The sequence below is a fragment of the Sceloporus occidentalis genome, unplaced genomic scaffold (genome assembly GCF_023333645.1).
Source record: "Sceloporus occidentalis isolate IW3139 unplaced genomic scaffold, rSceOcc1.0.p SCAF_9, whole genome shotgun sequence".
Classification (NCBI taxonomy): Eukaryota; Metazoa; Chordata; class Lepidosauria; order Squamata; family Phrynosomatidae; genus Sceloporus; species Sceloporus occidentalis.
The window spans coordinates 49,222,032-49,246,554 of NW_028316989.1; the positions used below are offsets into that span (position 1 = coordinate 49,222,032).

The window sequence follows — 24,523 nt, forward strand, 5'->3', positions numbered from 1 at the left end:
CATTGCTGAGCAAGTCTTCTTCACCAAAGACTCAAAGAAGACGGCCACAAATACGTTCCCAATGAGGAGAAAGGAGCTTTTCTCCCCCCAAAACGCAGCTATTTCCAAAGCAAATGTTCTATGGAGCTGCTCTTAGCAAAACAGAAACAAAACGAGAAGGAGCGGCTTCAGGGATTGCTTCTCTCCAGACACACAAACACACTTGCATATATATACCTATATATTCCTCCATATAGAGATATATATGAAAAATGCAACGTTATGTACATTTTATTTCAATAAAGACGTCAAAAGACAAAACAGAGTCAAGATGCCCAGGCGCCCCGAACGATAAATACATTTCAAAGAGTCTCATTAAAACGGACCTGCGGCATTTCTCTGCAAGCAAAATACCTTTCTCTTAAATACAAAGGAGATAGCGTTCGCTTTTCCGTATTTGTGTGCGCGGAAAACCCGCCGTAATCCTCGTTCCCCACAAAGCAGGCTTGCGCTAAGACATGCTCACTTTCCCTTAAACAGTCCTGGGACACAATGCGCTAGCTACAGATACAACAGGAAAGATAGTAAGAAAACACTCAACCTGATGAAAAGTTAAAATCTTCATTAATACATTGGAAAAGAGTCGCCAGAACCCATCATGCCTTTCTTTAAAAGCAAAAGATACAAAAATTAAATGTTCTCCTAAAAAGATTCTCCTTATTTTAAGGACTCATTTGAAAATGAAGCTGCGGGTCATTTGTACAAGGAAAATTGTACAAGTAAACAGGTCAATATACATTAAAAAATTAATTGACATACTTCTCAATTATCAGTTGTCCGCCTTTAATTTTCCAATACTGTACTTTCTTTAACAAGCATACAAAATATCAAACTTCTCTTTAGAAAAAAGTGCCGTTCTGCAACATCCTTTACACGAAAACAGCCCAAACCGGAGGCATCGCGATGCGGGTTTCGGAGGCAAAGCTCACCAACCTTTACAAATTTCTTTTTGCCCCTTCCATAAAAAGCCTCCTCCTAAAAAGGAGATTACGCTCCGTTAAAAAAATAACCAGCCTCTTTGTACAAACCGCATCGGAGGACGCCAAGGCTTGGAAACCATTTCCATACAGCACAGAAAAACCACTGCGATAGCATATCAGATGCACCGGCGGCAAAGGAGTGTTAAGGAGCCCGCTGGGTTTGGGATGCATAGTTACCACGGAGGCAGCATCGCCACTGCGCCAAAACGCTCGCAACAAACTGCGCGGCGGAGGGACCGACTCAAGCGAAACAGTTCCGGAAACTGGACCGCTCTCTCCCGCCGCGCTTTGTTCCTGGAGGACTCTCTGAAGGCAGCAGTAACTGAAACTGCGCCGAGGCCAAGCAAGCGCTTCCCTCCTTCTCTTCCTCCGCTTTAAGGATGTGGAAACAGAGCCATCTTGGAAAGGGTCCTTGCCATGCGCCTTTGCGCGCCGCCGATAAAGAGGCCATCTGTCCAGGGTACATGCCATCACAATGGTTTAAATATTCTGTGTATTAGTAATTCTTATATTTCTTCTCATCTAGCCAGTCTCTTGATTCTTTTTCTGAAAAACATTTCCACTACAGTAGAATATTACAGAAAACAAATAATAATAATAATAATAATAATAATAATTATATATATATATATATATATATATATATATATATATAAACGCAGATTTCTAAATGAAACTTACATGGAATAAAAACTAGGTAATATTTTAAAACAAATATACAAGATGCAGGCAGACGAAGCGGGGAAAACACAAAGATGGCCGTCAATTCATAGTGTGTAAAAAATATATATATATATATACTAATAAAACTCGGCTATTCCCAGAAAACTATGAAGCCGCCTGAACTAAAAAGGAATGCATAATGAAATTCTAAGATCTAATACAGGTCAAAAAATGTAAGGAGGTTATAAACCTTAACGGGGGAAATGGAGGGGGAAAACCACATTTACTGGCCATTCCTGTTGAAATGAGAATCCGGAAAGGAACACAAAGTGGCTGCAAACCCACTTAGAGAGCACCGAACAGAGAGGAAAAGCAAGAGTCCATTTTCAGTCTCTGTTATATCGTAAAATCCTGTGTTTTTATAGGTCAAACTGCTGGTGGCAGAAACAGAATTCCTTAAAAACGGCAGATGTTCTGTACATTTAAAAAAAAGCCCCCCCAAAAGCCCCAAAACACAAACCGGAGTTGCGCTCGTTCTAAAGACGCTCCTGTCCTAGCCTACCTACGGCATTGTACTGTATGTATTCCCGTTTGGCGATACATGAAGTCCTTCTGTGGCCCTCGGTCGTCGTCGGGCGCCAGAGGTAAGAAAAGCGAGACGACGGGGTACAAAAATGCAAAAATTTCAACAGTAATGGCAATGTTTTTGTCTCAGTCCAAAAAAAGAAACGACAAAAGAGAAGTGTCCTGCGTTTTCTTCCTCTTGAGCTCTCTGGCAAAGGCGCCACCGCCGCCGCCGCGCATTAATCCGGGGGCAGCAAGTCGTGCAAGCGAAATCTGTCTCGGATGTGGGGCCGCACATCTTCGTTCTAGAGCCGGGGAAAGAAAAGCAGAGAAGGTAAGGAAGTCTTTTCTCCATGGGATAATAAGCTTTTCCTCATCCTGCAAAACAATAGTGTTGCTGCAAGGGAAGAAAGGAAGGCTCTGCCTTCCAGCGTTGGGCTGGAACCGAGAGGCAAAATGCTGCATTTCTGAGAGCAGCTTCTGCCCTTCGTCTATGGCTAGGTCTGTACAGCAGGGTGGTCTACAACCCCACTTTCACAATTGTGCTTGTGCCAGCGCACAAAGAGCCCAGTCGCTCCTATCTGGCTTCTCAACTCTGTCAGAGCAGTTTCAGAAAGACTCACCAAGAGAAAACAACCTGGTGTTGCGTCCAAAGCAAGTCTCTTCATTTGCCACTCTCCTGGTGCGGGTTTTATGTCTGGCTGCTCAGTTGTTTGGGAGCAACAAGCCAAGGACATGGTTTAGTAGCCAAACCAACCATGCTGCCAGAAGGAGCCATGCGGGAATGGTCCCACAATATACACTGAAACATTTGCTCTCAAGTCAGAAACAGCTCATGCTCCTTCAGAAATCTGGCTTAGTGCCCCCAGTGAACACCTCTAACAATATGCCTAGCGATTCCTATGCAGCATTTCCATGCGCACAGATCAAGTTCTTGTGTGGAATCCAGTAAAGAACCTGGATCTGGTTCATCTCCAGTCAAAAGTCTGCATGTTCCAGGCAGCTAAGAATATAAACTTAAACTCATACACTGAATATACACACTCTGTGTGGTTTTGTTGCCCTAACAGCCCCTTCTGCCTTTTTGCTGGGCCTCGTAAATGTGTTCAAGTCAAGGTTTTGGCAGAGTACTATTTAAAACACAGGAGAAGTCCTGAAGAACCGCTTTCTGTGCATAAGAATTATTTAGCCAATCCAAGAGTCAGAAGACGTATCAGAACGGCAATTCGCTCAAATACATACCAGCTCTACAAGTTTCTCCAGAAAAGGAATCAGTTTGAGGAGTTCGTTGTCATTTTTATCCATGAACCAGCTCTCTATTGGAATCCCATTTGAAAGCTAACGGTTCAAACAAAACAAAAAGCAGAGGCGCGTTAAATATGTTGTCGGTAGAGATCATGAAATATCTTAATAGTAAAAGCTTCTTCTCGGTGGTGAAAACAACACTGTGCAAAGTATTGTGTGTGTTTAATGGTGGAAATGGCGACAAATCTGGCACCGCCTCCTTTCCCCTCCGTCAACAGCTCCCCATTCACACAAAGATGGCCTTTTCTGGGTTAAGGCTGCAGATGCGTTTTGTAAGGCTTGAGAAGTCAGCTGCAGAAAGCGCACTCACCTGATAGGCAAAGGCTTGTGGTGAATTGTCAATAATGATCGTTTTGGAGAGATCTCTGCCGAGAATATTTAAATCCTTTATGTAGTTTCCTTGCACGCAAACACAATGCTCACGGAAAAGTCGATGCCTGCGGTTGGTTTTTGAAAACAAACAAACATTCGGATTACATGCCTATAAAGAAAAGATGCCTTCAAAATACTTGCCTCTATTTTAACAAGTTCCCACTTCAATCTTTTAATTCGAAGGGCAGCCTTTGGGTTTCGTTTACAGGCAACCAGGCTCAGTTTTTGAAACGCAGCCAACGGAGCTCTTTCATGTTTTTATTGCTAAGTGCCCACTTACCTCACCAGCTGCTTCTTGGGGTCCAGGATGTTCAGCAATTTGTCTGCGTACACTTTCTTAGAAGCGGTAAAAAGAATGATCTACAAAGGAAGGAAAGAAGACGATGACGTCCTCTACTGCTGAAGGCTAAGACCTTCACAAAATGCAACGCAAGACAGAGGCAAGTCCATATTACCTCATAGATCTGAGACATGCGCTCCAAGAATTCTCTGAAGAACGGTCTTAATCGTACATAGACCTAGAATGAGAAGAGAAGACACTTGAAACACATGGGCTTCCAAGGTTTGCTTCAAATGGCAGGGTCTCTCCTGAAACTCCTGAAGGTGGCAGAGATGTTCAATCAATCAACAGTTATTACCAGAGGAGGGATTTATGCCACAGTGTAGGCATGATGCTTTGTACTGCAAATACAAGAAATTGCAATGCAGAACATTAGTCAGATTTTGGTCATCAAACGCAAGAGAGAATGCGGAGCACAGTTTACTGCTCATGGACAGGATCCGAGGGGAATGGAAACTGTCCCAGGCCACGTCCGGATTCCTTGTGATTGGGCAGGCTATAAATAAATCTTCTATGATGATGATGATGATGATGATGATGTCTCATTTGAGAGCAGCAGCATCTCTTTTTGCTCTGACTGATCAGTCTGTTATGATTCCACCAGAAACTGGCAAGCAATATCATCAAGTAGAATTGGCACAATGCAAGCGTTTGCATTTCCAAGCTAGACTCCTCTAGCAGACTGAATCACTCAGTCACAAAGAGGCATCTCAAATTGATACAGTAAAATACTGCTTTCTCCAGCAGATCCCAATGCAAACAGCTTAGTCCATATGCCTCTGGCATATGGATGGGGAACAAGGCACAGTTTCCATGCCCTCCATTACAATGCCACTTTCCTCTGTCATCCCGCCTCGATCCATCTGGGAGAGGTGGGCAAATATAAATAAATTGTTATTATTATTATTATTATTATTATTATTATTCCTTACACAAAATGCAGCATCCTAAACAAATTATTTTGGAGAGTCCAGTTGCGTTCTTAACTGCATTTCATCTCTCCCATCAACGATGAAATGCATTTCGCTTGGAGATCTGACCGGTGCCAACATCGGCTTCTTTCTGGTACCAAGAACCAAGCTTTTCAGTAAAACATTGAAGGAATCATTCATTTCAAGTACAACTCTACATTGTGTTGTTGTTGTTTTTAATCAGTTTTTAATGTGGTTTTTAAACTGTTGCTTGAAACTACTTTTATTGTTGCGTTTAATAAGTTTTTATGCTTCTAATCTGGAAGCGTCTGAAACCGTCTGCATGGCACGCTGCCCTGAGCTCCTGGATGAAGGACAGGATGGAAGTGTGTAATAAATATCAAACTGGTAAATAAATAAAGGCTGCCTGCGTTGGGTGGGCAAGAGACAGCTCTGTATGAGCCACTCTGAAAGCAAAGGGTGGATGAAAATCTAACCTCTCCATTTCGGAGTGGCCTTCAGCATCCCTCTTAACTGCTGTCTCAATAGCATTCAATACTAAGTAGGTAACAAATATTAGTCTGCATCCAGATGAATGGAAATGTATTCCTTGGCTGTACAGTGTGACACACAAGGCCCTGGGCACCTATTTCCTTCGCAGAATCCTGCAATGAAGTTGTGTCACAATCCAAAAGACAAGGGCCTGTTACAGACTGCCAAAATAAAGCTGCTTTGGGTCTCTTTGGAGGTATGCTATTTAAATGATGCATGGGTCCTAAGAGGCCGGAGGTCGCGCCAAAGCCACACTCCATTCCTAAGCACTGGAGTGCAGCTTTGGTGCAGCTTCCAGATTCTTAGGACCCATGCATCATTTAAACAGCAGACCTCCAAAGAGACACGAAGCAGCTTTATTTTGGCAGTCTGTAACAGGCCAAGGCAAACTACACAGCAAAAGTCTCTACAACATTTAGATGTTGTGGAAATACAAATACGAAGGAAGCAAAAGTCCTAAATCTACACAGGCAGCCATTATACTCTTAGGATATGGAAGCCTGCAGCGCTTTGACTTTGGAACTGGCCTTTGGACACACTTTTATGTGGCTGATAGAACATATAAGTTAATGAATTTCAGTTTAAAATCTGATCTGTAGTTCCTGCAAAGAGAACAGCAACAAGGCTGTCCAGATCCTGGTCTTCCCTGCTGAACTATGAGGTCCTTGGTTCTTTCTTAGTTGATCTGACCCAAGAGGCAAGTTAAAAAGACTGCGATGGGCAAGAGGCTTCCTAACCAACGCCATCATTCAGAATTTGAATCTAGCACCAAACAGAAAGGGATGGCTGGAGGAGGATCGCATCTTCTGAACTGCCACAAGAGTTTAGCCACTGGCCCTTCTGCTCTCATGCCACAACAGTGGAATAGATCATCACCATGTTTCAACATTTCGGATTCTATCCATGCCACTTCTTTAGCTCTTTAACTGTGCAATGCTGCTGATGAAGGGGACTTGGGCCCACAAAAGTCCCTGCCACAACAAGTTGTGATTATTTGTTGAGATTTCAAATGACTCTTGATTGCTTTTACTTTAAGACATGTCATACGCTAGCCTTTGGGACTTGGACAAGATTAAAAAAATTCCTCACACAAATACGACGACTTTGGCACTTCAAGTAATGGAGCCCTGGCGGCGCAGTGGTTCAATGCCTGTCCTGCAGCCATTCACTCAAAACCACAATGTTGCGAGTTCAAGACCAGCAAAAGGGCCCAAGCTGGACTCAGGCTTGCATCCTTCCGAGGAGGGAGCTAAAATGAGTACCCAGACTGTTGGGGGCAAATTAGCTTACTTGCTAATTAGCTTACTTGCTGTTCACCGCTATGATCTTTGGAATAGCCGTATATAAATAAAACAAACTATTATTAATTAATTATTGTATTAAAGGGTTACAAAATACTCCAGGTAATATATATATATATATATATATATATATATATATATATATTCATTCATTCATTCATTCATTCATGTATCCTTGTCCTTTTTCTCCCTTAACACTTCTTCTCTATCAGTGAAGGAAAACAAAGGCACAAAACAGAATAGCAGGGAGCCTGGGATGCGTTTTCTGAAGACCTGGAATCCAGCCTGCTATTATCCAAATGAAATGCCATGCCTACTGCCTTAGACAGGTCATAGACCAAATGAACTGGGTCCACGGACAACAAGGAAACCCGTTTCGAGTTATGACTGCTGAAAACCAAGTACTTACGGATTCTGCAGCTGATTCTGTAACGTTTACAACAGTAAGGTTCCTAATCTCTATTTCTCAGATACAGTTATTGACAAGATTAAGAAGTAAAGAGGTGAAGAACTGAAGGGTTACTATGCTCTCAGTAAAAATCCCTGAACTTACAAGGGTTAGGTTTTAAAATGTCAACCCATATTTTATGAACAAACAGCTGCTAGGAAATCAGGACCATGTTTCAGGAAAGATTTGATATCTGTTGAAACGCAAACTCCACATTTAATGTCCTAAACAATCGACTGTGTCTTAGATCACTGAATTCTGCATCAATCTCAAGATGTATACACAAAAAGGATTATTTACACACACACAAAGAGAATTATATTAACCAACTCGTAAAACAGAATTTCCTACTTGGTAATTTGTGCCGTCGGTAGTGACAAAGCACCAGTCGCAGAAAAATTACTCCAAGAGGCTCAAGGGGAGGCACCCTCCATTTTTATTAATGCCCTCGACTTAACTATCCTCAACATTTAGTTGCGCCTTCCTAATTCAAGTCGCCTAGAAGAGCTCTCAACACCCCCATCATCAAACAGGGAAAAAGAAACCCAAGTTTCTGTTGTTGGTTTTTGAAGATCCTATTTGAAGCTTCAGAATTTTGAAGGATTTTAAATAAAACCAAAATATAAGAGAGAAGTTTTAAAATTAGGGTGAAATACCTGGACAAGTGTCCGTTTAAGGTGCCTGGTGCCACTCTCCAAAGATACTACAGAGGGGTCCATTATCGTGCGAACTACATGGAGGGAAGCTGTTGCTACTCCCAGGTACATCACACAATAGGGACCTGAGAACAACAGCCGGGGTCAGTGCAGCATCTTTGGCAGTTGCTGGAACACTCCTCCTCCTCCTCCTCCTCCCCCTGTTCTTCGCCGAGAGAACGGTGGAAACGCACAGCAGACGGAGGCTACGAATACGTTGTGAAGCACAACCAACAGCTAGCAGTCGCCATCAACAAAAGCAACTCTCGCTACAAAAGCAGCACCTAACTAGGGACGAAGAGACAGATTTGCTTCTGAAAGCGAGTTTAGCCCCAGGTCTGAACTTCTTTTCCCCCTTCAGAATGGAGCGTTTATCTAGCATGGATTGGTTTTATGAAGCAAGGAAGGCAATTCAGGTCTGCAGTAAGGTCTTCCTTTGTAAACAGTGTGCTAGTGCTCCTTCCTCCACTCGCTGGCATGGAGGATAGCTGCTAGCTAGACACATAGCTAAGAGGAATCTTCCTAAGCTTCCTAACAGGCGATATTTTTTCCCCAACTGACAACGGAATAAGGAGTGTGCCGCAACACATCTAATATCCGATGACCTGCCTGACAAAATTTCATCTCTTTGTAATCAATGCCACATAATTACCAATCTTTGGGGAGGGAAAGAAGATACCAAGCTGGCAAGCGTTTACCCATTTAACTCGGACAAAGCAGGCTGATACTCCACCTGAGCGCGTGTTTCATTACCTGGTAAATGACATCTTGGAAAAGGACTGGGAAGGTGAGCGCAGCGTCTTCTAGCTCATTTAGACTGCAGTGGACCAGAGTTTCATCCTAAAAGGAAGGAAAGAAAAAAGGAGGAGACTTTAGTGGAGAGGCAGACAGTGTGTTCATCTGAAACCAAAGCCCTGCCTCCCTGCTGTTTCTACTGTGCATGGAAATACCACAATAATTAATGTTCATGTGTCCACATTTTCCCTTACCAAGTCTAGAACTAAAGAAAATTCTGGTGTGCTTCTCGTTTTCAGTGGAAGAGCAGGCTTTCGGTTAAGTTGTTCTTCTGTTAATGGGGGAACGTGTTTGATGAAGTAGTACCTAGAAGCCAAGGAAGACAAGATATCGACTGATGATCCACTCCAACGGTCCCCTTTACAGAGCAACTGCCAGAACAATGAAAATGTCCCAAGACAAATGAATGAATGGGTATGTTCTTTAAGGGCTTGTACAGGCACACACACACTAACACAAGGCACAGGGCTTGCAAGAAGATGACGGATGCATCCCACATCACCACTGCCATCTGCCAGACAGAAACAGTTACTCTGGGAATTAGAGCGATAGGGATACTGATGCTACTGACTGCGTAACAATGCTTTAAAATAAAACCCCTCTAACTTCCTTGAGCTTTTAACATACCTTCTTTGGGACTGCTTTTTCCTGTGCCAGTTCTACTTCCACCACTACCTCCCTTCCCTGCTGAACATAACTCCATTCTGTCGCCACGGAGCATATTGGCTTAGGATTTGGGATTGTTTAGAGTTCATGTCCTCTAAATGCCTTTCATAGTTCTGAAAAACCTAGGGTACTCCTCTTCTTCTTTCCTAGCAGCCCTGTATTGGCAACACAACTGTCAGCACTCAGTAGTTGGAATTAGCATTATAGGAAGTGATGAATGCATACTTACATTGTTTTAAAACTTGCACACCAAACTAAAATATATTTTTAAGGTTTATATTTAAAAAACTACCCCAAATTCTCAGTGGAATCCTAGAGTACCAATTGCAGTGGTGTAACACTACAAGACTTACTCACAGGGAACTGTCAGGTTTGTCCAAAAACAGAGTATCTAAAATACTGAACTGAGTCCAAAGAGGAACACTTACGGATCAAAGACTTCCCAGTCTTCTTCATAGGTGGCTTCTGCGTGAGCGGATGAGTAGCCACTGTCTGGAGACACTGGCGCTAAGGGAAGACAAGTGTTTCTCATGAATTCATTTGAAGAGGAAGGAGATGCCCTTTTTAAGCAGCAAAATGTTTATTTAGTAATTAAAACCTTTCTATTTTGCCTGTTAACCTTAAAGGTTTTAAGGTACTTTGCCTAAGTGGTCCTTAGGATTTTTTATCCTAAACTTCTGTCTTATGAAACAGATGCCTAGGCAAGAAGCACTAAAAAACTTCCAATGTGAACTTACAAGGGCCAGCTATAATTTCAGATGGCTCTTGTTAAGTGAGCCAGGTTACGGACACAGTCAATGTAAAAGGACAGCCAAACACATGACCGATATGGAAAATATCTTCCAGGAAAGCACTATAAATTCCTTAGGCCTCTGCACTTCCCAGATGGGGAAGGGAGCAGATGGGGCAAGGACACGCAAGGCAACTAGGTGTGTGCATGCATGTCTGTGCGGTAATTAATGCTTAGTTAAGTGTGTTAACACCATTTACTACTCAACAGGAGTACAACCTGTGTTGAGAAGACACCCAAATGAAAGGTTTCTATGTCTTCACAACCCAGGGCACCCCCAGAGTTCATGGAGTGTTCTAAGGAAGTCAAGTTTAGGGCAGCCCACCATACTGGGGTTGGAAAGCCAGGCAACAGACTGCATTGCCTGCCTGGTTCCTCTGCGCTTCATGGACTGGGGGAGAGCAATGAAGACTGAGGCAGCTATGTCCCTTGCTAGGCCAACGCTTCAGATCTGCAAGGTCTTCCCCAGTGCCAGCCCTTACCAGTGAGAGGAGGCAGATCACGGTCGGTCCCATCTTCCACTTCCTCCAAGCCGTTGTTGATTGTCGACCTGACTTGCAGCGCTTGGCTAGTGTAAGACGCTCCGTTGGCGGAAGCTGCAGTGCTGGTGATGATTTCGTCCACCTGCTCCATGTCAAGCTGCTTCACAATTTCTTCGGCTTCAACAGCTTGCCCTGGAGAGTCTGAGCCAGCTGTACCTAAAACAATGCCTTCAGTTCATGGGCTGCTATTGGACTTGGGCAAAACTAAGAATTAACACAAGCTCTTATATCTAGGTCTGCTATTAAAGGAAGAGGAGGAGGAGAAGACACCTTGCCATCTCATCCTCAGTGTCCAGGTAGATGACAACTCTCCCTCGACAGCTGTTTTTATTTTTAGATGCATATAACATATAATGGAAGCGCTGTACAATACTTGCCATTTTTATTTGCTGGTGAGAAAAAGTTGAAGACAGGAGAGAATATGGTCCCCAGTAACGTAGTCCGTGGGGGGCTGCCGGTGGTGGGATTATCTTCCAACTTCCCATTTTGCCTGACATGCTGGTTTGTCATTTCAAAATTCCCAGCTTCTAGAACACACAGGAAACACATATACAATTTTCCACCGTCAGATTTATCCCTGCTTTCGTTTTTACTACGCTAGTTAGATACAAAGAGGCACTTACAAAAGACCATCCGATAAAGATTAGTCTCAAACAAGTATGGCAACAAAGACAGATACACAGGTCCTGACACAACAGCCTGATTCAAATGTAACACTAAACTATGGTTAAGTGTTATAACATGAACCTTAGTCTTGTGTTTTCCCCTTCTCTTTGCATGTGGCATGCTTTCATTTCACATTAACTGCCATTCAGTGTTACATTCAAATTCTAAACTGTGGTTAATCTTAACTATGGCTTACTAAACCTAAACAACGTCCTAAATCACGGTTTGTATCTCCTTGATATGGTCATACCGAAGGAGAAAGCGGGTGGGGGAAGGATGAGCCAACAAGCCTGAAACTTATTCCTGTAACAACATAATAAAGTTTTGCATTGTGCCCAAAAGCACCCAATAGGCATCAGCAGCACTATCTGGAACATCTTGTCCCTTAGCAAGATGTTACTAAACAGTATTCTAAATCCACACAAACACAAACTTCATTCAATGAATGCTTCTTTCAACAATTAACAACCCAATACTAGGATAGGTGTGTGTTCCTTAACGCCACGGAACTACTTACTAACTCATGAAACCCACCAGGGCTGAAGCTATGGCCTACAATCTCCAAGGCAGTGAGGCCAGAAGCATCACAACTGGCACCCTCTTCTGCCTTTGCCAAGCCCCCATGAGGAGGCAGGCACTTGGCCACCACAGAAATCTTTAGGAAGATGTAGCTGTAGCAGCCGCTGCCTCCACTTCCCTAATGATATAATGATCTATGAAAACCGTCAGAACAAGAACATCAGAGATTATTAACAAATTCATCAGTTACTTTTTAAACCCTTGTAAAAAGAGCGCTCAGCTCCATCTCCAGTGTATGACCTGCCAGCAGAGTCCACACCAAGCAATGAAGCTCAGGGGTAATAAACCTGAAGCACGTCAAAGTCCAGCTCAGTCAGGAGCTCAGTCTGTGGCTTTGGACAAGACACTTTCTTAGCTATCCACAAAACTAGCATAACAACCTACCTTGGCTGTTTACTTTAGGAACCAAGGAAAGGAAAAAGAGGCACTATACACACAAACCTGAGTGCCCTCCTGGCACTTGAACAGGCTGAGTCCTCCCCTTCCGCAAAGCCAGTGCCAAAAGTCTGCATGACTTCACTGGTGCGGAAAGACCAAAGGCCGCCTCGGAGTGAGTCACGGGAATGGAATATTTACAAACCTCCATTCACTTGGCTTTTCCTCCGCACTCGAGAGAGCGGTTTGTTAGGTTTGTCTCCTGTTCGAGGCGTGGATGTGATCAAGTCGTCATCTATATCGCGCTCAATTCTACTTCGCTTTGCAGGGTGTTCTTTTTCATCCTTCAAAAAAGAAAGCATAGCCAAATTGCAGCTTGATGTTTGGGCAGGTTCCTGGCACACTTTCTGAAGCCATTTTTATTGATTCTCACCAATGGTTCATTTTTATTTCTACTTCTCTTAGTTATCCTTTTGAGGGCAAAATCATAACTACATCATAAAACCCTGGAATAAAGGGGTCCTCCCATATTAACTAGGACACGGTCACCAAAAAGAGTTTAGGGTAGGCTTCCTTTGGGGTTCTGTATAGCAACAACTCAGATTAAAATTCTGAAAAACCTGGAATTCTGTATCTCATATAAATATGTAGGACAAGGAAAAATTGTTAAGATACAGAAGAGCCAAATTTCATTTCATTTAAATGCTTCAATGTTAAGGTCTGTGTTGTTTGAAGATACCCAGGTTTTGGGTTTTGTTTTTTCACTGAAGGGTCAACTCCTTCCCCCCCAAATAGTACTGCCTTGTTGGAAAAGTGGAAATTATTACTTACAAATGTATGGAAAGACATGGTTTTATTAAAGCAGAAGACAAGATCCCTGAAAAGCCCTTATTTTGGTGTGGGCTGGACAGCCAACTTCCCCTGTCTAGAAGTGGCTCTTTCTGGACACAGAAAGGAAAGACGGTTCCCCTGTGACCCCTACGGATGATGGAAATTCCCAAGTAACTTTCCATTCTGGCTGTGGAAAGAGGAGCCTCTGACCCACCTTTCCGGCACCCAAGAGAGACAGGCAGGGCGAGGCTATGGGCTCCGTCTGCTTTAGAGTAGGTTCCCTTCACTTGAGTAGCAAGACTATCCCTAACAGAAATGTATGGATCAAGTTCAGCTTCACAGAGCGTTTTGTTATGTTTTCTCAGTAGTTTTATGCCGTCTGGGTACAATACCATCAAAAGAAGCTGGATAAGACCGAAGGACAGTTTTATCCAGCAACCAACCAGATGCCCCAGTGGAAAGCCCAAAAGCAGGACACAGATGCTAAAGCATCCTCCCACTCCACAACACACTCTTCTTCACAACAGGCATGCTTTCAAAATTGTTTATCTTTGCAAACCCGATCAGGAAGGCTTGGTCCTAAAAGCTACAACAAATACCATTCTGTCAAGGCAGCAAAAGGAGTCGCTTACTTTTGGGGTGCTTCCTTTGATGAACTTTTTTATTGATGATAATAAGCCAGTTTCATTCTTCTGAGGCTTCCCTCCGCCGACAGGTAGGCTCTCTTCCACCTCTGAGTACTTCCTCTTCACCCTCAAGGTACGCTGCTGCGTATGGTTCTGATTCGACTGCTGAGAAGCTTTCCGCGTTCTCAGCCTCATTTTGTTGGTATCACATGTAAAGCTATAGTAAAAGAAGAGGGAGAAAAGGGCGTCAAAGAAGGAGGTAGGAAACCCAGTGGCTTAAGTACCCCCGAAACAACGGTGATGATGGCGATAAATCCGCCATGTCCAAGCAAGCTTCATGCGCAGGTGCCTAACTTGCCATTCTGATACTTTCTCAGGGAAACATCTTAATTAGACAAAGTTTATTTCCATTTTCTACATTGGCAAACTATGGAAGAATTTTATAGAACAATAAAGCAAGTGAATTAGCTTCACTTTCAATAAAGCTAAGAAGTCTACCCTAAAGGCATCAAATCCTGTCTGCTCTTGGAAGTTAAGGAGGGTCTGCCCTGGTTAGCACTTGGATGGGAGACTGCCAACAAATACCAGGGCTGTCTTTCAGAGGAAGGAAGTGGCTAAACCATCTCTGAATATTCCTTGCCTAAGAAAACCCTATGAAATTCATGGGATCACCATAAGCAAAGAGGTAACGTGAAAGCATACACACACACACAAGAAATGAAGTAAACAAAACAAACAAACGAATATTAAATCTAATAGAATGAAACACAACATGAAATGAAAGCTTTAATTTTTCCAGCATCTAAGACAAGCAACATAAGAGCCTGTTTATTTTTACTTGGCTTCAGTTTATAGGAATGATAAAACTATAAAAGGAAAATGTGCCTTTTGTTCAAGAATTAGCAAGAGTGCGCAATCCAAACATCTTGGTGGTGCATTGCTTTTATGGGAGTAAATGAAGCATACTTTACTCATCCTACTGAAATTGAAGAGCTCTCCAAGTGCTTAACTTTGGCTGGGCTGAAACCTAAAGTGTTCCCGTGTTTTTCTTGGGAAAATACGGCTGTCCAGAATGTATGAAGGGGCTGCGATGCTTGTTTACAGAAAGGAAAAGAAAGGAGGCTACAAAGGCATACGCTGCACCTATATCTTTGAATGGAGATTAGGTGGCTATATTGAGGCAAGCGTCATCCTTTAAAGCACAGTCCATTCAACTGAGCCGAATGCAAGCGCCAGTGTCCTTTGCTTACTTCATATCCTGACCATCAAGCCTCAGTTATAAATATCCCTAATGGTCTTAGCAACAGTTACCTACAATCCTCTCGATGGCAGAAGTTTGCTTTCCCAATACATGAGAGCCAGGACACAGTGGGGTTGTCACTGATGCGACGTACAAATACAGCTCAGTGTAAGGTAAGTGCTGGAAGCAAGCAAGCACACATCTACAATTCAGATGCTCAATAGCAGCTCACTGTCTTGGGAGCTATGTCAGAGACAGAGAGCCTATGTGGGGACAATTTTTGACAGAGGCTTAACAGATATGCCCCCCAACTGCATATATTTTGGTGTATTTAAATTAGGATTAACTGACTGTGCCAAAGAAAAAAGCAGACGGCAACTGGACAGAGCTAGGGCCCACTTTCCCCAGAAGCCGGAGGGGAGAGGACCCCAGAGAAGGCATTCCCCATCAGCCCTAACGCTCCCTGGAGGCAAAAAGGCTGAAGGCTCTCCCAGGGCTATAGATCTCCCTCTTAATGGGCTGAGGAATTTATTAGCAGCGGCTCCGTCGCACCCAGAGAAAAGCCTCTCCCGGCTCAACAACGGTGTTTGTTGCTGCCAGCACCTTTCCTGCAGACACAAAGCAGCAAACTCTTGGGAGGCCAATTCATCCGCAGGAGTTCGGAAGTGGTGCCGTAACAGGCAGCTGTTGCCTCCTGTCAATCCCTAATGGTGCGTTGCAGCCCATCGGCCAAGATTACTGAAGGCAGGGAGAGGAGCCATGAGGCAATGCTTCTATGAATACAGCAGATACTACAAAGCGGATGCCTCAGTGAGTAGCCACAAGCAGGGATCAAATTTACTCATTGGCCCATCAACCAATTATTAGAAAGGGGATTTTAAGGGATAGTTCAGAGACCAAATAATCGTTTTTTAAAAGCCCCACTTGACCCATTTCTTAGGTGGATAGAGAAAGAAGGAATAGCAAACACGGTCTTTCTTTGTAGCAGGAATTAGACCTGTTAAGAACAATTTCTATCTTCAGGAGGCACTTATGTCTGGTATTCCTGCGGTATCCAAATTTACTGAGATTTAATTAAGCTACTAACATCAAAGTGACTGGATATAAAAAAATACCCACATTTCTGCCGTGGCTCCTATGTTTCCCACTAAAGGAAAATGCTACGAAAGCACCTTGGCTGAGATGAATATGACCATACTCATCCTCTCACTGGACATTACTCATCTTCTCATCTACTGGCTCTTACTCAGGGCGGGCCCTAATATTAGCTATCGCAAGACAGGGCTCTGGGCTGTTGTCCTCCATGTTCCCTTCTTTTGGAGGACAGACCTGTGGGAGCCTCAAGGGTTGTTTTCCTACCACCCAAGTCAGATGACTTCCCTCAGAGGCAAGGGAGGAACCTGGCCTGTCATCAGTGCTAAAGTCAGGTCCAATAGCCATTACAATCCAATGTCTGTGCATAGAACTGGGATGAGGGGTTCCTTACCTTTTGACTCAGGCAGCGAACTGTGTTGGGCTGCCCTGGTCTGACTGATTTCCCCCTCCCCAAATGTAAAGAGGCTGCGTGGCAAGTCCCAAAAGTATTCTAGATTACAGTCCTGGTAAACTCAATGGGGATTATTTCTGGACAATGCTCTTGAGAACTGTACTATTAGTGGCTTATACATTTTAGCAGGACAGGCACAGTTCCTGTTAGGATCCTGGAATGAGACAGCTGCTGCTGCTGCTGCTGCTGCTGCTGGAGGCATTAAGCAATCCAGATTTATAATCCCTGGCACTAGACAGGCAGAAGCCTATTTTTGGAAGTCACTTTCCTCTTGTTACAAAGCCGGCGTAGTAGACTCCCAGCGCTAAAAGTTTCCTGAATGTGCCCTTAAAAGCTTTTAATGGGAAGTCATGACCCCAAATGATATGTTCACAGGCATGCACTTCAGGAACGCTTGTAATTTTAACTAAAACAGACTGATGTTAAATAATTATTACTTCTAAAAGTAATGAATTGACTTGGCTTTGTTTGTGGCTTCTAGACCTTTAGTCTAGACATTTTTTGACTTCATGAATTATCAGTACACAACTATTTCTGCCTACTATTGAACACTGAGTAATCGCCATTGATCTGACTAGGATGCTCCTGGCACTCGGGGATTTCATCAGAGAAGGCTCCGTCACAGAGAAATACTTGAAGCTCCAGCAAAGTTGGGACAGGGGCCTTGCAATGCTCTTGGGGGGGTTTCAGGAAAGTGTTTGCCCACCCTCCCACTTATTCCACAGAGGTTTTCTTCCCAATCCTGAATGTGAGCATCTGATGACTGACACATGCGCACAGAGTCCTGGATGCCAAAACATACTATGTATTAGGCAAGCAGGATTTCCCCCCTTAATCTTGTGGGCTGGGAGGCAATACAGAAATACATTAAACAAATAAATACACACACACCCCATATTTACTATAAGCTTGGATAAACTGATTCAGCCTTGTAACAAAACAGACTAGAGTTCAGTAACAGCCGTTGTGTCAGCAATGTTGCAGCCCAGGCTCCCTTTCCCTGCCTTCTTTGCTAGTGACTCCAGGGTCAACAGTTCTGGAAATCTGCTAGAGCATTAATAGTAGCAGTAGTAGTAGTAGTAGTGCAGGGTATGTGATGTGGCTTCCCACAGAATACAGTGTATATGGCCAACTTAGCACACATCCATTAAGAAGCAAGAAGGTTTGCAGGGCGGGCAATGGCAGACATGCCAGCATCTTCAGCTGTGCTAACACATAAATAGAAGAGTTGGATAAATACAACAGACCCCTGACACATCATTCTAGTCTACAAAAATCTGCTAGAACATGAGGAAAGATTTACTTCCACCCAAGTCCAGTTCATCAAGCTCTCATTCTGAGTTAAATCACTGTTTAAAAGGAAAGTCTACTTTACATTTTCTTGTTTGTCCTTGTTACCAAAGGGACCCTTATGCTTATTATGCCCAGAGCGCCCGCTGCTGGACCATTTGCTCTTCTCACGCCAGAGAAGACGCAGCAGACTTGACCCAAGGCAAAATAAAAGCATCCCACGCCAAACTGCGGCCGTTTTAGGGAGAACAAAGTCTTGCAGAACCTTAAAGTCTAAGGCGTTTGTTATGGATTAGTCTCAGACGAAGTGTCATGCTCCCTGTCAAGATGATACACATACACTGTTACGGAGGAAAGCCATAAACAGTGGGTCCCAAAACCATGGGGAATGGAAGAAGCCTGTGACATTTCTAAGCAAAGACCAGACGTATACAACATGAGCATCCACAAAAAGAAAACCGTTAAGAACGGACAGACCAGAACGGACATGGCAGCAATTCATTAAATGAATAATTTATTTAATGCTTAACGACTCCCAGCATCCCAAAACATGGGATTATCAGAAATCTGTTCAAATGTCAGATTTTTTCCCCTTCAGTGTAACTTTCTCACATCACACACATCAAGGTTATGCTCATAGTTGACCCCTTACATGGCTATTCTTACCTCCCTCCTCTGTAGAAAGGAAGAGCATTGATTTCTCTAACAAGTCAACAGTGCAATGAGCACAACAGCCTGGCATCTACCCACAACGCAAACGTAATATCTGCGCCAGCCTTTTAGGCCCAGAGGGCTGAAGCCACTTGCCCAAGGTCACATGGCGCATTGATAATAATGCGCCGCAGGGTCCTCTTTTGCCCCCAACACTTATGTCGCTACCAGGACCCTTTCCTAGGAAACTAAGCAGAGTCGCATGGTTTTGTATACAGAAAAAATGTAGACAAACTCATTCATGCGTGGCACTGGGTTCCAAGCAAACTTTCCCAAATTAACTTTAAGTACTGCCTCCATTCTGTTGGAAGGGATGTGGTGAGCGCATGGGGCTGGCATGCCCCAAAGTGCCAGCCTTTTGGAAAACGGGACCTGATTTTATAGGGGAAATGCTACTACCTCCAGCTGTCCATGAAGGGGAGCAGTGCTGACGCTTTCCAGACAGAAGGGTCCAAATGCCTCTCCCCATCTTAAGGAACTGGTCCGGATTTTAATTACAGCAGCTAGACTGGAAATTTCCAAGTACTAGAGAGATGTAGAAGAACTAACATCGAGAAACTGGTTAAACAGGATCTGGTCATTGGCAGCGATGGTTAAATTGACACACCAACTGAGATCTACATATGAAAATAACCGCTGTGACGAATGTATAGGCGCACGGAATCCCTTTCTTGTGTTTGCTGGAACAACATTTTTCACCATGTGGTTCTCCACCAAGACTTTTCAGGGATTTCCCCAGAGCCCTTCCAGGGACAGTCGGGAGGCCAGGGCAAAATATACCAATTGTACAGTCTTCTGAAGAGTAAGCAAATGTTTAATTAGTCATTAGCCACTGGTCGTATAAACAGGCATCATGTCAAGGACCATGCTTCACCTGCCGCCCCTACAAGCTGAAATCCCTTTTCAAGCCAGCCCAACCCCAACTGATCAACCCGGGGAGCCTGGCTGAGGGATTCTCCTTTGTCGCTGGCTGGAAATTAATTTTTAGCTTGATCCACATTTCATATTAAGCAAAGTCTGAAGGTCCAATAACATCAGTTCTGCAACTCCCACCCAAACAAGGAGACAGGCAAGAAACCTGCAGGTACAGAACTAAGTAAATGATTCATTGCGCACCGTGAAGCGGGAGTTGTGGCAGAAGGCTTTTTACTTCCTTTCCTGCTTTGTGAACAACATCAAAACATCTATCAAACACACCTACTTATACTCCTGACTTCCTTTCCCCTGCTATCTTGGCTCCTACACAGGAGTGGACAACTGAGGTACACAAGGAGAGGAGAGCGCTCAGGACTGGAGCTATGCTGGAGCCCCTTGGGAATAACCCCCCGTTATTTACCTGTGTCTTAGGCAAGAGGGTCATGGCCAAAGTTAGGGCACAGAGCAAGACCAATCCCATTGCTGGAGGGCAAGGAAGAGACAAAGAGGGTCAGTGACAAAGCCACAAGTCTGGAAGAGCAACTTGGATACCTCCTGTCTGAGTCAGATTCAAGCATCATAATTGGAAAGCTATTTCCTCATGTCATCAGCATTGTTCTCTCTTCATCCAAGGCCTCTGGCTCACTGGTCAGGTTGCAACCATCTCAGCTCCTGGAGCATAGGACAGCCCTGCTTGGCCACAAAGGCAATGGAAGATTTTTCAGCCCATCCCTACCTTACTTGGAAAAGAGGTTGCTGCTTGTATTGCTTTATGTCCTCCCAAGCACCTGGTCAGCTAGACCTCCAAGCATTTCATGCCAAGACATCAGACTGATGCTTTCCCCTTAAACTCTTATTTGGGTTTCCAGCATGTTGATATTTTTCTGAACCAAAATTATTGTTTAGACATAACAAATGCAATGATTTGGTATTGATGGATATGACAAGTCAAAGATGAGTCCCAGGACATATGCACCCTTAGCAACAGACTGAAAAGGAGGACCCACTAATATTGCATGCATGGATCGGCCTCCAAGTAAAACAGCGCATCTTTTAGCTCCCCCCCATTTCTGGGGCAGACAGAACCCGCTTTTCCAAGCATTGATTTCCCAAACTTTCTATAGCAACAAAGAATAAGTTTTCCATAAACTGTTTGGATCTGATGCACAAACATCTTAATATCATTAAGAGGGAAACCCTTTGAAAACTCTGCACTGTTTACAACTGAACAGCAATAAAATGAAGGCTACAGGAAATACACTGAAAACATGAGATGACAGCACTGTAGAAAGAGTTTGCCAGGCGTCTCTGGCGCCCAGCGAGGATCACTTATCTCCACATCATCCTAAGCCAAGTCGGTGTGTGCAAACCCATGCTGACTGCATTTGTAAAAGCCGTTCCTTGAGGCAGGTTTTAGTGGCTCAGAAGGAGGTGTGAAAATCACCCGCTTCATTGAAGCAGCGTTTGTTTGTATTGAAGCAATGCTCATTACAGGCAGGAATGGTGAAGCTCAAGGGTGTTCCTTCTCCTGCCATCGAGATACAGCCCTCATTAAGGCACCATCACAGCCACTCGGCTGCCCTTCCTTCTTCCACATTGAGGAAACATCTGATGACTATCGTGTTAGATACCATCGCCAAGAACTTCTCCTGCCAACTTGCGTGTATTAAATCATTTGTCCAATGCAGCAAAGTTGTAATTTGCATGTGCAAATGGATCTGAAGCCCCTTCAGCAAAAACGGCGTCGATGGGGGTACACTAGTGGCATATAAACACAAAACAGAGCACTCCTCTCGCTTCCTCCCAGTCCCTTCCCAAAACAGGCCCTTTCTACTACAACTTTGGTTCAGGGAACTCTTTCCCATGCTCTACTACGGTTAACCCTGCAACCAAGTGTAAACAATCCAAAACGCCTCTACTTCCAACCATGTCAAATCCTGGGCACCGCAATGTGGAAGGCATGCTGCTGCTGGTGCTACAAAAACCACCAAGAAGGATTAAACCTAGACACAGGGTTTGCACACTGTGTGAAGTCAGAAGAGATCATGTGCTACGTTTTGCACCAAGTAAAATACTACTGATGCCAAGCAGGCCACTGTGTCCGTCCAAGCGGCTGGCACCAATAAATAAAGGTATTCCGGGAGCAGCCGGCATCCTCAGGGCAGGCGCCTTGGGCTCCGTTGCAGATTTGCTCGCCAGCGCAACCCAAGCACTTCCGCTCCATCACAAACGGTTGTGTGAGGAACATGGTCCACCCGCCCCAAAACTCCTGGACAGTAGAGGCCAAGTGACTGTGGCTCCTCTCCATCCGGACCAATGGCTAGATGCTGGAATCGTAGTAAATAGAGCCTTGGCGTTCCTATGGCAGGGCATCCAATAGGAAAAAACACACTGCATTATCACTGCTGTGTGTTTGGTAAACAAAGGCTGCATCCTCACTGGAGGAATTACCTGGTTTGGCAAAGCAGCCTGGTTCAAGGCTATGGGAGTTTGTTGTGGGGTCCAGAGCTCAACGCTTTAACCCTTTCTGGCTCAAGGCTATGGGATTCTGGGAGCTGGAGTACGTTGTGGGGCTCACAACAAACCCCAACTCCCAGAATTCCATAGCCTTGAGCCAGGATGCTGAAAAGCGGTGCCAAACCAAGTTATTTCTCCAGCGTGGATGCAGCCAAAGACACACCGATGTGCAAACCCAAAACAAACCGTTGGTGACCCAGACACCTTTATTTGGGGCCAGTATGCATGGGTCTAAAAACAACAACAACAACAACAACAGCCTGCCACCTAAACAGTCTCTTAGAAAATGTACCTGTTCCTGAGCATCGGAGGTGCTTTAGCCCTTGTCTCCTCAAATACGTCAGACAGAGAGGACAGCCCTGGCATCTCTGATATATGGCTGAGAAAGGCAAGCGGTCGCGGATCAAGAGCACAACCGTTTGTGTACAAACACAGGCAAATATGCAGAGATTGTTGCTGTGTGTCTCTAAGCCACTTCTGACTTAGAGTGGCCCTAAAGCCACCCTGTCCTAGGGTCTTCTTTTCACAGGGAGTGCTGCCAAGCCAAGTAGAGTGGTCCCTCCAGATTCCTTGGGGTTAGGAGCCAAGGAGCCCCGTGAATGTGGGGGAAAGACTAATCAGGGGCAGGCTCTTCTTTCACCTGGGAGAAGGCCTCTCTGGGGCCAACGCCCGCCAGGCGCTGATCATAGGCTCTGGCTGGAGGACCTGCAGATGCCTAGAGTCTCTAGGTGTCTCTAGGAAGGCCTAGGTCCTCCAGAGCAACTCTATGCGCAGCTTCTGGAGGGAACTGGGGCTTCCTAGAGAGCAGAGGAATCAATACTGCAAATAGGGAAAGGCGCTCAAGCCGAATCCGCAAGGGGTCCCCGACTTCTGGAGAGCTGTGGGTCGGGACCCTTTGGGGACGGAAGGGCCCTTTCACGGGGGAAACAGCTCTGTCCCGTGGCCTCAGGAAGGGAGGGAGGCAGGGAGGCAGCGCTCCTCTAGGGCTGGGGTCTCCACAAGGTCAGGAGGAAGGTTTCTTCAGAGGGAGGGCTGAGAGAGTGTGACCGGCCCAAGGTCGGCCGGTGGGTTTCTATGCTTGGGACGGGATCTCCGTCCAATGCTCAGATCCATCCCTCTATCTATCTCTCTATCCTTGGAGCGCAGTGGAGTCTCCTTCCTTGGAGGCTGCCTGGAAAGGGGGTCCGGATGGCCCTCTGTCGAAGGGGATGATGCTCCGAGGGAGAGTTCCTGCAGGGCAGAAGGGCCCTCCTCCTGCTCCTCCAGGCTCCTCTCCCCTCGCCCAAGCAGCCCCCGAAGGCAGGCGCTGCGGCGCAGGGCTGAGCCCTGAGTGCGAATGCTCCCGCAGCTCCTTGGCTGACCTTGGGGGGAGGGCTCCGTCGGCGGAGAAGCCCGGACGCAGAGCCAGCCAGCCCGGGCCCTTCTCCCTTCTCCTGCTGCTGGCCCAGGCCTGGGCCCCAGGAGGAGGAGGAGGAGGAGGAGGCGGGAGCAGAGCCGTCAGAGCAGCCACAGCACTGGCCTCAGCCGCCTGGCTGGCGGGGCCTCTTCCGCGGCGTCCGTTACCTGAGAGGAGGAGGAGGAGGAAGAAGGGCGACCCTCAAGCGCCGCCAAGGCCCTCCTCGCTCGATGGCGGACCGGGGCCCGGGCGGGCGGCGAGGGAGCGGGCCGAGGAGGAGGTGCAGCCGCGGGAGGATCCGGTTCCCGGCCGCCTCCGCCTGGGCCAAGGCCAATGCTCAGCAGCGGCCCTCCGCCATTTCCCGCCTACCGACCTGCTGCACCGCAAGAAGGACCCGGATGAGGACGGCGGGGAGGGCGGGGCCTGCGGGGAGGAGGGGCTGCGCGCATGCGTCGAGGGAGGGAGGGAGGGAGGGGGCGGGGCTTCGCTCGGGAGGAGGAGGAGGAGGAGGCCCAGGTGAGGAAGGCCCCCAGGAACCCTGCGATGGTCGGAGCCCCGCTCCCGCTCTTCCTTCCCGCACAGCAGGAATAACCCGGCTCTGCCTGCGCCGCTCAAGGCTGTCTGCCAGAACTACGCCTCCCAGCATCCCCCGCGCTGAGCCTGGGCCCTGGGATGGCGGCTTAGGGGAGGCCTTTGGCCTCTGGGGCAAAAACAGCTCCAGACCGTTAGAACGGCCCTGGCTGGGTGCCAGGGAACCCTGGGAGATGTAGTCTTCCGGGCCTCCAGCCTAGAGAGAGGGAGAGAGCGGTGGCCCTGAGCCAGGCCCTGGGCCCTCATTTCCGGCCCGATTGGCCCCAGCCTGGCCCTC

General features: G+C 45.8%; 1 protein-coding gene across 1 annotated transcript; it reads right to left on the reverse strand.

Annotated features, from left to right (window-relative positions):
• Window positions 1-254: 254 nt before the first annotated feature.
• On the reverse strand, window positions 255-23,897 carry CTDSPL2 (CTD small phosphatase like 2). The gene is made up of 13 exons (XM_089539370.1): window positions 23,823-23,897; window positions 14,047-14,257; window positions 12,789-12,927; window positions 11,341-11,490; window positions 10,904-11,119; window positions 10,060-10,138; window positions 9,160-9,271; window positions 8,924-9,010; window positions 4,379-4,441; window positions 4,204-4,283; window positions 3,862-3,988; window positions 3,489-3,584; window positions 255-2,551 (listed from the first exon to the last, which is right to left on the reverse strand). Exons 2-13 carry the CDS (start codon window positions 14,233-14,235, stop codon window positions 2,486-2,488), a joined length of 1,404 nt encoding a protein of 467 aa, XP_089395496.1. The 5' UTR covers window positions 14,236-14,257; window positions 23,823-23,897; the 3' UTR covers window positions 255-2,485.
• Between the last annotated feature and the right edge of the window lie 626 nt (window positions 23,898-24,523).

Excerpts from the sequence above, each read along its gene's own strand:
- CTDSPL2 (XM_089539370.1), bottom strand. The coding sequence starts at position 14,235 with ATGAGGCTGAGAACGCGGAAAGCTTCTCAGCAGTCGAATCAGAACCAT. Across the intron at positions 12,928-14,046 it reads TCAAAGGAAGCACCCCAAAA|GATGAAAAAGAACACCCTGC; the intron begins GTAAGCGACTCC and ends TCTTTTTTGAAG. Across the intron at positions 11,120-11,340 it reads CTCACCAGCAAATAAAAATG|GTACAGCTGGCTCAGACTCT; the intron begins GCAAGTATTGTA and ends GCATTGTTTTAG.